The sequence below is a fragment of the Ochotona princeps genome, chromosome 18, assembly GCF_030435755.1.
Source record: "Ochotona princeps isolate mOchPri1 chromosome 18, mOchPri1.hap1, whole genome shotgun sequence".
Classification (NCBI taxonomy): Eukaryota; Metazoa; Chordata; class Mammalia; order Lagomorpha; family Ochotonidae; genus Ochotona; species Ochotona princeps.
The window spans coordinates 44,005,509-44,019,461 of NC_080849.1; the positions used below are offsets into that span (position 1 = coordinate 44,005,509).

The 13,953-nt window shown below is 39.6% G+C and overlaps 1 protein-coding gene across 2 annotated transcripts in view; it reads right to left on the minus strand.

Moving 5' to 3' along the window:
• The window catches only part of MYOM1 (myomesin 1), a 129,981-nt gene extending 116,381 nt beyond the window's left edge, over window positions 1–13,600 (minus strand). Inside the window, exons 1-2 of one of the 2 annotated variants that reach the window (XM_004579617.3) lie at window positions 13,445–13,600; window positions 8,831–9,175 (exon numbers count right to left, since the gene is read on the minus strand). In XM_004579617.3, coding sequence (XP_004579674.2) covers window positions 8,831–9,147 — 317 coding nt within the window. In that variant the 5' untranslated portion in view covers window positions 9,148–9,175; window positions 13,445–13,600. The remainder of the gene's footprint in view (window positions 1–8,830; window positions 9,176–13,444) is intronic. The other variant, XM_004579618.3, reaches the window with a different exon arrangement.
• Window positions 13,601–13,953: the final 353 nt, after the last annotated feature.

Consider the following 13,953-nt stretch of genomic DNA (forward strand, 5'->3'; position numbering starts at 1 on the left):
CACACCTCGTCTGGAAGAAAAGACTCAACAAAAACAATTTTGGCATGTAGTATTTTGTGTTATTTAAAAAATGCAAGATTTCCCTCTTTGTCATTCCCTCTAAAGTTTTTTCAAGCCTTTTTGGGGTGTGGGGGGCGGGGAAGATACCTACACAAGTGCATAAATATTCAAACTTTTGGTTTTTGGCAAAAAAGAATTTGTGAAGGATTACCTTTATCATGCCATGCAAACAGATGATTTAGTAACACTGAGCCCTTTATTGAAACCAGTAAACAAATGTAGATCAGAGAGTTTTAAGGAACCAGCTATACAATGATCAGTATGATGAGTCGAAGAACAATAATCAATAATCCATTATTTTGGCATGACCCATGGTTACTTAAATCCAACATCTTACTCTTTTAAAGCTGAATAATGTTTTAGAAGATTCAATACACTATGTGGATTTTAAATTTGAATTTAAAATAAAGAGCTAAATAATGGTTTCTTAATCTTGTGTTGGCTGAACTGGAACTAGCATCCAATGCCAAATCTCTTCTTGATGGTAGGCCTTCTTCCTACTACACTAGAGCTTTCCAATTTTTATGACTGAGTAATCTCAAAGCGGCAGACACAAACCCAACCATATCATTAATCTTATTAAAAATAAGATTCCAAGGAATAGGCAGAGGATGTCTGACTGGATGAAGAGCCCACTCTATTTAAAAAAATTTTTTTTCTGTTCAATATTGTTTACCAAGTTGAGAGGGATGAACTCACTCTAAATGTAAAGACACACTATGTTATAGTAAGAGGCTGAAAAAAGAATGTCCATGGTAACCCTGAGGAGCTGGAGTCACTTTTTTAACATCAAACAAAAAGCACTTTGAATTGAGAAATATTGGTGACAAAGAGACGATAATGGTAACAGGGTTCATTTCTCAAAAAAAAAAAAAAATATATATATATATATATATATATATATATACACACACCTAATAGCGCCCCCAAAATACATGAACAAAATAACAAAATTCAAAGAAGAAATAGAAAAGTGAAAAAGTAAAGGCCAGTACTGTGGCGTAGTAAGATAAACAGCTGTTTGTAATGCTGGCGTCCAATATGGGCACCGGTTCAAGTCCCTGCTGCTCCACTTCCAATCCAGGTTCCAGATATTCTGCCTGCGAAAGCACAAATGTGTGAGACCCAGATGAGGCTTCTGGCTTCTAGCTTTACAGCCATTTGAGGAATAAACTAGTGGATGAAACATTTCTCTCTGTCTTTCCCTTTCTGTAAGTCTGCCTTTCAAATAAGTCTTTTTAAAAAGTAAAAAATAATAGTTGGAGACTTCAACATTTCACTTATACAATTGATGAAACAACTATATATAAAAAACAAATGGTATAACAGGCTTCAATGACAATAAACTTGACCCAACTGGTTTTGGTAGAACGCTTACCCAATTATAACAGAGTTCATATTCTTTATTTAACATCCTCAAGGAGAGTTCACATGCTATCCTTAAAAACCTCAACTGATTTAAAAGGAATTAAATAATAGAAAATATAATGCTTGATGATAAAAGAATCTGTAATAGAAGGGAATCTTCAAACAACAGTATACTTCTAAACAATCAATTGATTACTTAGATACAGATAAAACAGTACTTGAAGGGAATTTTATAGCTTTAGATGTTTATAGTGAAAACAGTAATACTCTTACAAGAAAAATATTCTATGATTCTGACTTAGTCACTTTTTAAATTCAAGACTAAAACCATGATTCAAAATGAAGAATTGAACTTCACCCAAAAACTTTTTCATAAAGATTTATTTATTTTTATTGGAAAGTCAGAGAGGAGGAGAGGCAGAGAGGAAGATCTTCAATCCATTGATTCACTCCCTAAGTGACAGCACAAGGGCCAGAGCTGAGCTGATCTGAAGCCAAGAGCCAGGAGCTTCTTCTGGGTCTACCAACTTAGGTTCAGGGTCCTAAGGCTTTGGGCCGTCCTTGACTGCACTTCCAGGCCACAGACAGGGAGTTGGATGGGAAGCAGGGCTGCTGGGACATGAAGTGGCACCCAAATGGGATTCTGACACTTGTAAGGTGAGGACTTTAGCCATCAGGCTACTGTGCTGGACCGCACCCAAAATTTTTAATTTTTTTTCTTTGAAAGACACTATGAAGAGAATAAAAACACAAAACACATAACAACAGAAAATATTTGTAAATATATCCCCAAAAGGACTGATATCCAAAATAGTCAAATAACAATGGTAACTCAATAAGGAAGAAATCCAGTTTTTAAAATGGTCAAGAATTTGAATAAGCACCAAGGTGAGTAACATCATTCATCAGTAAACAAATGCAAACCATAAACTACAAGAGACCTCATTACATGCCCACTGTAATGGCTATTATTAATCAAACAGAACATAATAAATGTTGGTAGGTATGTGAAGATGCTGGAATCTACACAACTGATGTGTTAGTATAAAATGGTATAGCCACTTTGGAAAATAATTTAGTGGTCATTTATAAAGTTAAAAACAAACATAGCATAAAACATATTAATGTTTTAGAAAGTACAGGCGAGAGTTTGCATTATGGTGCGTCTAGTAAACCACTGCCTGCAATACTGTTACCCTATATGGATGCCTGTGAAAATCCTGGCTGTTCCATCTTGTCCTGCTAACATGCCTGAAAAAGCAGTAGAAGATGGCCCCTGCCATCCGGGTGAAAGACCAGTACGGAGTTCCTGGCTCCTAGCTTAGGCCCTACCCCAGCTGTCTTCTCTTTGCTGGTTCATTTCTCAAATGCTCACAACAGCCAAGGCTGAGGCCAGGCCACATCCAGGAGGCTTCAACTCCTATACCACAATGCTGGCCCCCTGCCATGGTCTTTTATGACTTTCATAACTCTTCAAACACGATACACAAATCAATTTAATTCAAAATAATATGATTTGTAATTTATCACAAGCACCTAGGTCAGGACTTAACATCCAGGAAAATATTGTGTAATTGTTTTGATTATTTCTCATAAGACAGTCATTAGTAAACATTTTACATGATTGTATCTTTTCAACATCCATCACTTTTCTCAATTTACAGGTTAAAAAAATGAGAGACTAACTAGCTTATTTGAAATCACAAGCCTAATCTCAAGGAAGTAAAGACTGACAACCAAATCATACACATCCCATTATATTAAAACAAACAAAAACCAAAATGTTGGTCAACATGAACTTGACACCAGTAACTGAGGTTGAGACACAAGACAGTAGGTTTCTTTTTTTTAAAGATTTATTCATTTTATTACAGCCAGATATACACAGAGGAGCAGAGACAGAGAAGAAGATCTTCCGTCCGATGATTCACTCCCCAAGTGAGCCACAACGGCCAGTGCGCGCCGATCCGAAGCCGGGAACCTGGAACCTCTTCCGGGTCTCCCACGCGGGTGCAGGGTCCCAAGGCTTTGGGCCGTCCTCAACTGCTTTCCCAGGCCACAAGCAGGGAGCTGGATGGGAAGTGGAGCTGCTGGGATTAGAACCGGTGCCCATATGGGATCCCAGGGCTTTCAAGGCGAGGACTTTAGCCGCTAGGCCACGCCGCCGGGCCCGACAGTAGGTTTCTTGCATAGCTCCTTTTGAACCCATATCAGGGTGCGAGATGGAATAAATATTCAGGTCCGCCTTAGTCCCCATTCCAGGTGTCACCTACAGTCCCTAATAAATTTCTGCTTGATTCTTTTCTTTAATTGTTTAAGATTTATTTGACAGGCAGAGTAACAGAGAGAGAAACAAAGCTGCTATCCACTGGTTCACTCCCTAAGTGGCAGAAACAGCCACAGTTGCTCTAGGCTGAAACCAGGAGCCTGAAACTCCACTTGGAACTCCCACATAGATAGTGGTGGCCCATATACTTGGCCCATCATCTGCTGTATTCCCAGGCTAGTTAGCAGGTAGCTGGATAGAAGTGGAGCAGCCAGTTCCTGACTGGCATTCTGACATGGGACACTGGCAATATAAACAGTCACTAAGCCTCTGTGCTACAACAGCCCCTCTACATTTACTTCTTTATGGCAAATTAGAGTGTATACAGGCCCACATTATATACTCATGAACACCCTCAGACTTCCTTTCTTAGAATTTATCACTTCCATCTATCATTCCCTATTAGAAAATCTGGTTATTTTCATGCTCAACAGCTTCCCACAAGAAGGGTAAATAAAAGGAAACACAATTCCAAAGTGGGTGCTATGGTTTTGTAGGCTAAGCCTTCACCTAAGGTGCCAGCATCCCATATGGGCGCCAGTTTGAGTTCCATGGGCTCTATTCTAATCCAGCTGTCTGCTAATGGCCTTGAAGCAGCAGAGGATGGCCCTTCTTTGGGTCCCTGCACCCACATTGGAGGCTCTGGCTCCTGGTGTCAGATCATCTCAATTCCAGCCATTGCAGCCACTTGGAGAATAAACTAGTAGGTGGAAGACCTCTCTCTCTCCTTCTCCCTCTCTCTTAAATTCACCTTTCTAATAAAAATAAATAAGTCTTTTTTTAAAAAAGATGATCACACCAGAAACAGGTGGAAGATCTCTGCCTCTCCTCTCTGTGCAATTACGCTTTTCAAATAAAATGAATAAATAAATCTCAAAAAAAAAAAAAAAGGAAAATTCAGTTGCAGTAAAGTTACTACCTTCAGTTGGCATCAAGTACCCATGGGACAGGCAGGGACTTGAGTAAAAAGGGGGTTAAAATTCAAAATCATTCATGAACTGAGATTAAAAACCCTTGCCTGGGGTAGGTGCTGTGGCATGCACATTAAAGCACTGCTTGTGACGCTGCATTCCATAGGAGAGTGCCAGTTCCAGTTCCAGCTACTCCACTTCCAATCCAGCTTCCTGACAATGCATCCTGGGGGCAGCATTAGCTGCCCAGGTACTTGTGTCTCTGTCATCCATGAAGGGGACTTTGATGGACTTCTGGATTCCTGGCTTTGATCTGGTCTTTGGCCTACCCCTGGATGTTGTGAATAATTGGGGAGCAAATCAACAGATGTAAGATCTCTCTTTCTCTTTCTGATGCTCCACCTTGTAAATTAAATTAAATTAAAGGAAATGGTGAAAAGAAAAAACTGATAACAAATGCCATTATTCCCTTTAATTTGTGATAGTATTTGTTGACAATTAGTATTAAATATTTATCTCATTCTGAGAGGTTTTGTATGTTTTTAGATTTTTTCTTTTTTTACTGTGACAAAGAATAAGGATATTAAGGATAAGCCTTCCAGAAGGCTTTCCTAACCCACGGTTCAGAATACCATTGGTAACCAATTTGTGCTATAATCACGTCATTACCGAACAGGCCATTGTTCCTAAGCCTTGCTAAGGTCAGCCAGGCCCTGAGTACACAGGAGTATAAATCACTGTTGCACTTTAACACTGGACACCTAACTACAAAGCAGAGACTAAAAATAGACCAAGTTTAGTGCTTGCAGACACTTCACAGAGGTTTATTTCCAACTTGAGGAGTGTTAATCAACAGCACTGCTCACAGCCCCAAGAGAGATATCTCATTTAGGCGGAGAAAGACATCTCATTCTGAAAAAGCTAAAATACAATCTAAAGGAATTATTAAGCCTTTGAAATGTTCAAAGCATATTATCTGCACCTGTTAGTTATTAGGCTAAAAAAATGAAAGACTAAAATACCTCTGAGATTAGGTTGGCTTTCTTTGTCTTTTACATTGCATTTTTCGAAGGAAAAGATAATATTGGCATTTTCTTTCTCCTTTTGTTTCCAGGTATACCCATTCCTATCAAGAAGTTAGAGTTGTTCAAACATAGCAAGCAATTATTTTATTTATTTATTTATTTATTTTTTAAGATTTATTCATTTTATTACAGCCAGATATACACAGAGGAGGAGAGACAGAGACGAAGATCTTCCGTCTGATGATTCACTCCCCAAGTGAGCCGCAACGGGCCAGTGCACGCCGATCCGAAGCCGGGAACCTGGAACCTCTTCCGGGTCTCCCACGCGGGTACAGTGTCCCAATGGATTGGGCCGTCCTCAACTGCTTTCCCAGGCCATAAGCAGGGAGCTGGATGGGAAGTGGAGCTGCTGGGATTAGAACCGGTGCCCATATGGGATCCCGGGGCATTCAAGGCAAGGACTTAAGCCGCTAGGCCACCACACCGGGCCCATAGCAAGCAATTAACTACACAGCAACTTTATAAGTTCATACATGGTAGGAAGCAACAAGATGTGAAGCTGAACATAGAAACATAACTAGAGTCCTATTCCCAATATAAAGTTTATTATTGAAGACTGCAGAGAAAGTAGTTAAGTCTTCTAAAATTATATACAACAAATGCTTTCTGAATAAAAAAATTCAAAGGTTTGAATATACCCAAGGTACAATTACGAATGCCTGATACAGAGATTATGAATAAGTATCATTACACTTGTGGTTAAAAGAAAGATTTATATAATATTAGAATAATTTAAACATAAAATTTTAAGAACAGAACTGAAGAAATAAAGCCCACTTAAAAACAGAAGCTCACGGGCCTGGCACGGTAGCTTAGTGGCTAAAGTCCTCGCCTTGCATGTGCTGGGATCCCATATGGGCACCGCTTCTAATCCCAGCGGCCCTGCTTCCCATCCAGCTCCCTGCTTGTGGCCTGGGAAAGCAATAGAGGATAGCCCAAAGCATTGGGACCCTGCACCCATGTGGGAGACCCAGAAGAGGCTCCTGGCTCCTGGCTTTGGATCAGCTCAGCTCCAAATGTTGCGGTCACTTGAGGAGTGAATCAATGGATGGAAGATCTTCCTCTCTGTCTCTCCTCCTCTCTGTATATCTGACTTTCTGATAAAAATAAAATAAATCTTGTAAAATATATATGCTCATAAAACTCTGCAGATTCTAAAGCATTGGGGAAACAAAATAACTACATAAAGAGCTGTGCTAACAAATGTACGGTAATGAAACTACCCCTCTTATGTAGATACAGCACAGAGTCCAGGAAAATGGAAATTTCAACTGTAATCCCCCTCTATTACACGACAGCTGCTTTCCTAAATGAGGTTCTTAAGCATGTCAGTGGAACATTTTTCAGGGGAACAAAATGATGCTGTCACATTCACATAGTATTCATTCCTTCCAGTTTTTCTCACGGAGGCATTTTATTTGAACCAAGTGCTAAAAGAAATAAAACCCCCAGTGACAATATTTCCATACTTACAGCCAACACCAAGAGACTTATGAAATCTCCCATGGCAGAATCTGACCTATGAAAGGGAGATTGAAAAATGATCCCATTCCATTTAAGTGGAATTTCAGAACGTTGTCAACATGCATTCCAGGTAAACCCCAGCAGATACCAGCTCTGTTACTGAACTTGGTAGAAGCTCCTAGGAGATCTTGGTCACTGATGAAATGACAGCCATACCTCAGGTGCTGGGCAGATCCAACAGGGATGGAGAAGTCTCTAGCCTCCAAAATCTTTTTCACTTTTACTCACACGAACTACCACATTACGTTCTCAACAACTTTTTAGATTCTCAAACCCATTCCGTAATTATCCCTCCAGATGGTTTGTGAACTTAAATTACGTAAGGCTTAAGATTATACTGCATTTATAACAATGCAACCTATAGCAAGAAGATTAGAGGTAGCAGGTGGCTATTTACCATATCACCCAGAAATACCTACATTTTGAAGATCAGCAATTCTCTCCGTGGACCATAGATAGATTTGTAAAAAAAAATCATGTATCATACAAATAGTCCTTAAATCCAAAGAAAAGATTTCATTCTGAACATTTAGAAAAATACAAATTGCCTTGGTCTGAGGAAGTAAATAACTGCCCAACGTGTATCAGGGTGAAACAACAGATGCAGACAAGCCAACTGCCACATTGATGGGCAAAGAGTTCTCACAAACACTGCTGTTGGGAAAGGTCATGGTAACCCTGTTTGGGAGATTACAGACTCACTGAGAAACTGTTCTCTCTAGTATCAAAGACTGTCAGTCTAAAGTGACATTGGTAAGAAGGAAACTTCTCAGCCTTGCCTGGAAAGAGTTAGTCACTTGCTGACACGAGAAGCAGCCCCAATGCCCACTGTGGCTGAAGAGCCCAGGAGTTTCTAGATACAACAGCTTACATTTATCCTAGCTGTATTATTCCCAAAGAAATGGAACCCTGGGTTTACTTCACAGATCAGATTTGCATGTAAACTCCACTCTTCCTAGAATGCTAAAATAACTTTCTCATTGTCTAGTAGGTTGGTTCCTTAGCTGCCCTGTGTTGAGAAATCTAACTTTGTCGCAGTACAGGCTTGTTCTATTATTTTGAATTGACTGAGACAGAGCCATGATTTTATAAAATATTCAGCAAAAGCAGCTGCTGCTACGTGAATTATAGTTTAAAATCTGATGTGCTGGTTTTCAGATATTGAAAAAAATAGGATATAATTCTGCTGTACTTTAGTTCCCTGTGACCTGTGAATTTTAAATTCTGTGCTGGCTTCCTGTCTAAGCAGAAATGTTCTGGAAGCCAGGAAACCTGCTGTGAGTGCTGAAATGATATTATCTGGCTCAACTGTTGCTACAGTACCCTGTGGCAGAACTACTCTGCTTCTAGAAATATTGCCATCAGTGACTCAGGATGTCCAAGAACCTCTGTGAGAATCTCAGAAAGACAAGAAAGGGACTCAGGTAAGGCGAAGCTCTCGGACTCCGCATCACGGTCTCTCTACATCTCTAGTTTTAAAAGGACTGCCATTTTTAAGGAATGAGAAAGAGACTTGGGAGGGTTATTGCAAGGGTGGAAAGCTACTTGTCACATACCCATGGGAGTAGCTGTAGTCAGAGGCTGAGGCTGCCTTGCGACTGACTGCAGATGCAAGAGAGTACTGTTCCGTTCCAAGACTGTAGGCCTGAGAGGCCAGCTGCCGGGAGGAGGCGGCCGAGGCCTCACTGAAGGCCGCTGCTTCCTGGCGGTGTGCCGCAGAGGAGCGGCTGCTGTAGGCCGTGGAGCCATGGGTATAGATGGCAGAACGCTTCTTCTCTTGCTGGTGGTACTGGCTCGTGGTGCTACGCAGGTCCTTGTGGCGGTAGCTGTGATCATAGTGTGTGTGAGACCTCTGGTAGAATGGCAAAGACATTGTGTATCCCTGGAGGGAAACAGGCAATCTACAAAAAGACAAGAGTTTTTGAGTGAATCATCAAGGAACAAATTCTACAGAAATCATCACCTGAACCAATGAGTAAAAAAGTCATACTCCTATTTTTTCCAAAGAGTAAATGGAAAAGTTACAAAGTTTGGCTTAACTAGTTATTCAACCAGCTCTGCCTCCCAGTTCAAATGTGTGCCTCCTCTTGTCATTGTGACTATTCTTTTCTAGGAGGCATTGACAAAGTTTCCTTACCCTGACTATTGAGCTTTTGTCCTCAGGCCCTTTGTAATATGGTGTTTCATTCTTTCTCTCAGAGAACATATAATAAAATAGATTAATAAGTTGCTTGTTCAACAAGTAATTAGTGAGCACCTATCACGAACCTGTAACTATTCCAGCACAAGAAATGCAATGGAGAACAAAACAAACAAAATTCCTTCTCTAATAACTATATAGAACTTTATATTCTATTGCAAGAGATAGGCAACAGAGAAATAAATAAAGTAAGAGGTATATTATGAAGAAGTAAAATCTGCATATGAGAAAGTGTCCTGCAACCCTATATTTATAGGAGCATAATCCACTACATTGAAGACGTGAAAACAATCCAGATGCCTATCGAAAGAGGAATGGATAAAGAAACCATGGTATATCTACTCCATGGAATGCTATTCAGCCATTAAAAAGAATGAAATTCTACCATTTACAACAAAATAGTCCCAACTAGAGGCCATTACGCTCAGTGAAATAAGCCAATCCCCAAAGGACAAATGTCATATGTTCTCTCTGATATAATTCAACCTTCATGCAAAAGACAAGATGAACAGATATGTAGGTAAACATTTTTATACGTATATTCTTATAGATGAACTACATAATGGAAACTAGCGTACCAGGAAGTAAAAATACATTGCAGTATGCATCTCTACTCCCAAGTAAAAGAAGAACTCTTAATGAAACAGTTAAACATACCTTAACAATATGATACTAGATTTTTCTACCATTGTCTATACCTATTATTTCATAATACACTTAAATAGCAGAATGTTGGACTTGTGACTGTTACTGAAGGACTATACTATTGTAATAATACAGGAGAAAACAGTGGGGGGGTGGGTTGCGGGGGGCTGGAACCCCTGTCCGATGGAATCATATAATGGAAAGTAATACAAAAATGAAAAAAGAAAATTCCAAGGTTATGTCAGGGGGTGGGGGAGGGAGGCAGAGCTAAATGTTACTGTAAAATAAATAAAGCAGGAAGGAAAGAGAGATGTTTTTAATTTTAAATGGCCTTATCAGGACTGGCTTCACTACAAAAAAACATCTGAGCCTGAGAATAGTTTGTGAAAGAGTGTTCTAGTTGGAAAATCAGTGCAAAGGCACTGGGAGAATGAACATGGCTACCCTGTTCCAGGATTAGTCAATGGGCCCATGAGAGGGGAGGAGATGATGTCAGAGAGGCAAGGATCACAGAGAGGGGGTGGAGACAGTGTAGACTAGAATCTTGCAGATGACACTCAGGCTTTTATTCCGAAAGGGAGGAGAAGCCATTGGAAGGCTCCGAGCTAAGAATCACTCCCATTGATGTCTGAGGAGGAGATTACTGAGGGGCAAAAGCGAGAAGCAGGAGCCCAAGTTAAAGACTATTACATGCTGGACTGTAAAATTCACCGGCTGAAGCCTAAACCTCCAGAACCTCAGACTGCAAGTGTCAGGTATGTGGAAAGTGTCCTTAAAAGGCAAATTAAGTGAAAACAAAGTTATTAGGATGGGCTCTGTCCAATCTGACTGGTGCCCTGTAAGGAAAGCAGGACACAGTTCTGATTGTGAAGACATAGCAATGAGATGGCCATCTACAAGTCAAGCACAGGCCTCAGAAAAATCAACTTGATTGACACCTGGATCTCAAATTTCTATTCTTCAGAATTTAAGAGATTATAAGGAAGTGCACTGCTCTCATTTTACCTATACAGTCTGTGGCCCTTTGTTCTGGTGGCCCTATCAGACTCATGCAAGGCCACGGCCACAGTCCAGGGTAGATTGGACAGCAGTGGAAGATGAGAAGTGGTCAGACTCTGCAGAGGTCCTGAATGGCTTGAGAAGCCAAACAGGCCTTCATGTGCAGGTGCTAAGTAGCAGGCTGAATATGAGACTCCGGAATATAGGGGCAATGTCCAGCATGTTTCAGAAGACCTACATGTAGACATCAACAGCAGGTAGGTGACAAGCAGAGTCACCCACAGTGGGAATGACTAGCAATGGAAAAGAAAATCCTTGGACTAAATGTTATACAAAAGTTTTCTGAAATCTCACAAATACTTCAAAAAGGCATAGTCTCAAAATAAGAGGAAAAAAAACTTGTTCCACTAGAAATATGAAGGTTTACAGTCTTCCTACACGAAGAAGTAAGAGCGCAGTCTCCAGTATGATGGTTGGCATGGTGACCTGCAGCCAACAGCTCTACTGAAAGTCAGAGGTAAGTTTGCTTATTATAAGGAGGGGAGATGTGAAATTGCACCAGCTTTCTTGAATAAATTGTCCACTGGCAGGAAGCCCAACAGGCATATAAGCAATCTTGGAGAAAGTAAGTTTTCTGAAGGTCTCCTTCTCCAAATGTTTTGTACATGTTCTGAAATGTTATTTTTAAATTTTGTAAGTTAGCTTTGAAGTAATTATGTTTCCAAACTTTAGATTTTGAAAATTCCAAATGAGAGCTAAATCTATTCTGAACTTTATTCTAAAATATCTTTTGTTAAGTTGAAAAATTATTTTTATCCAGATTATTTCAGGAGTCAGCATGTATTCTTTAGAGTGGAAAATCTAGAAAACTTCATTCAAGAAATATTTATTTTAGGACTTATGAGAGGTATCAGTCTATCGACATACCCTAAGAGGAAAAGAATAGCTACTAGCCAGCAACTTTGCTTCTATCCTTATATATAGAATAATATAAATATACAGAATAATTACCATGTTTAATTAGTTATTAACTATATGAACATAGAATTATATACTAGGAAGTTATAAAGATATTGGATAAATGTCAGCAATGATGTATACTGTATTGTAATCTGGTAAATGTTATTTAAACGATTTCCAGATAAATCCATAGGACCATCCTACATACTATAAGATCAAGTTGGGGAGGGGTGGGGAGAATCCCAGTACCTATGAAACTGTGTCACATAATACAATGTAATTAATGAATAAAAAAAAAAAAGACTTGCCTCACTAAAGTCATATTAAACAGTTAAATTTCCTGACCAAAAAAAAAAAAAAGAAAAGAAAAGATCAAGTTATATCCAAATCACTTGAAATGTTGTTTTTTTTACAAAATAACATCTAAATCCCCTGCCTCAATTCTATTTTCTACTCTCTTTAGTTTTATTTTTCTCATATATTCTTATCTCAATAATACTTAATATGCCACTCACATAAGAAAGTTCATCGAAAATGCATATTATAAATAAAACAACGCATAGATTCAAAAAAACCTCTGCATAAAAATAAATTTATCTTTTAAGTCCATTTTTCCTACAAAAAATTCGGTCGCCTCTTCGTCAAGCAAACAAGCAATCCACAACAGTCTAGGGAGAGTGTGCTGGAAGCAAAGATGGCCTTGTTGTCTCCTGTTCCTTTAAGACTTAAATTTCCTTTCTGAAAACACCTTGGGACCTTAGAAAGAAACAGAAACTCTACAGTCATAATTCAACATGATATTTTTTATATGGTCATTTCAGGCCAAAAGCTGATAAAAAATTATCTGCAGAAGGTGTCAACTTTAGAATTGTTAGGAAAGGAGCTGTGTCACTTCTGAAGAATTACTTGAACACTTTTAAGCTGGGAGTGTGCTAATGCATGCTTAATGGTTATCTATACAGCATTCCTGCAACACAAGTCACTCAAGCAGTGACTTCTAAGTTAATTTGCCACGTTTGGACTGATTTGTAGTCAGGGACTAGTGTTAGTACATGGAGGATTGAAAACACAGTATTTTCTGTTGCTTATCCATCCAGATTTCATTTAGACAATATTTCAGTGTGAGACAAATATGATCTTACAGTTCCAGGAACAGCAACTTAATTTCAAAAGAATACAGTGATCTGAGAGCAGAGAGTCCCAAGTGGCACCATGCTGGTCTGGTTTCCCTCCCTGCCTTCCCTGTCCTGCTTCTCCGTTATTCTGACATCTCTGAGAAAACTGCTGACTCAGAAAGAAACCACACACGCATGCTGTTACACGCGTAAACTATCAAGTGCCTCCTCAGTCCTGGGGTCCCACTTACCAGTTTTCAAAGTGCAACAGAGGTGGAAAGTTCCAATGCAGCAGAGGAGCTGGGAGAGAGAATGGAACCCTGCTGAAGCTGAATGCAAGAAAAAGTTCAGAGGCAGGGCTAAAGACAGGACCCTGGGAGCCAGTTCAAAAATAATGCATGTGGTCAGGCAGCAGAATGTCAGAGCCACACAGCTAGCCTTTTATGGCCAAGGAGGCAGATAAATATAGCAGCAAACAGGGAGGGTAGTCCCAAATCAGGAGGAGCTGCTAGGCAGTGTAACTACACGAATGCCAGCCTATGGATCTGCTCTGATTATCCCAACATAGGGCTTTTATTGAACTACAAGTTATATTCAATATCACTTTATCAATACATATTTAAAAGTGTAATGAGAAAAGAGTAACTTGCGTTGCGAGCTAAAAATAGGTGTAGTAATTTGATTCTCAAAATGGACTTCATGGAATTTTAATGCCATGATATGGTTCTGGGCATGTTGCTAGTAACACATGGACAGTGCA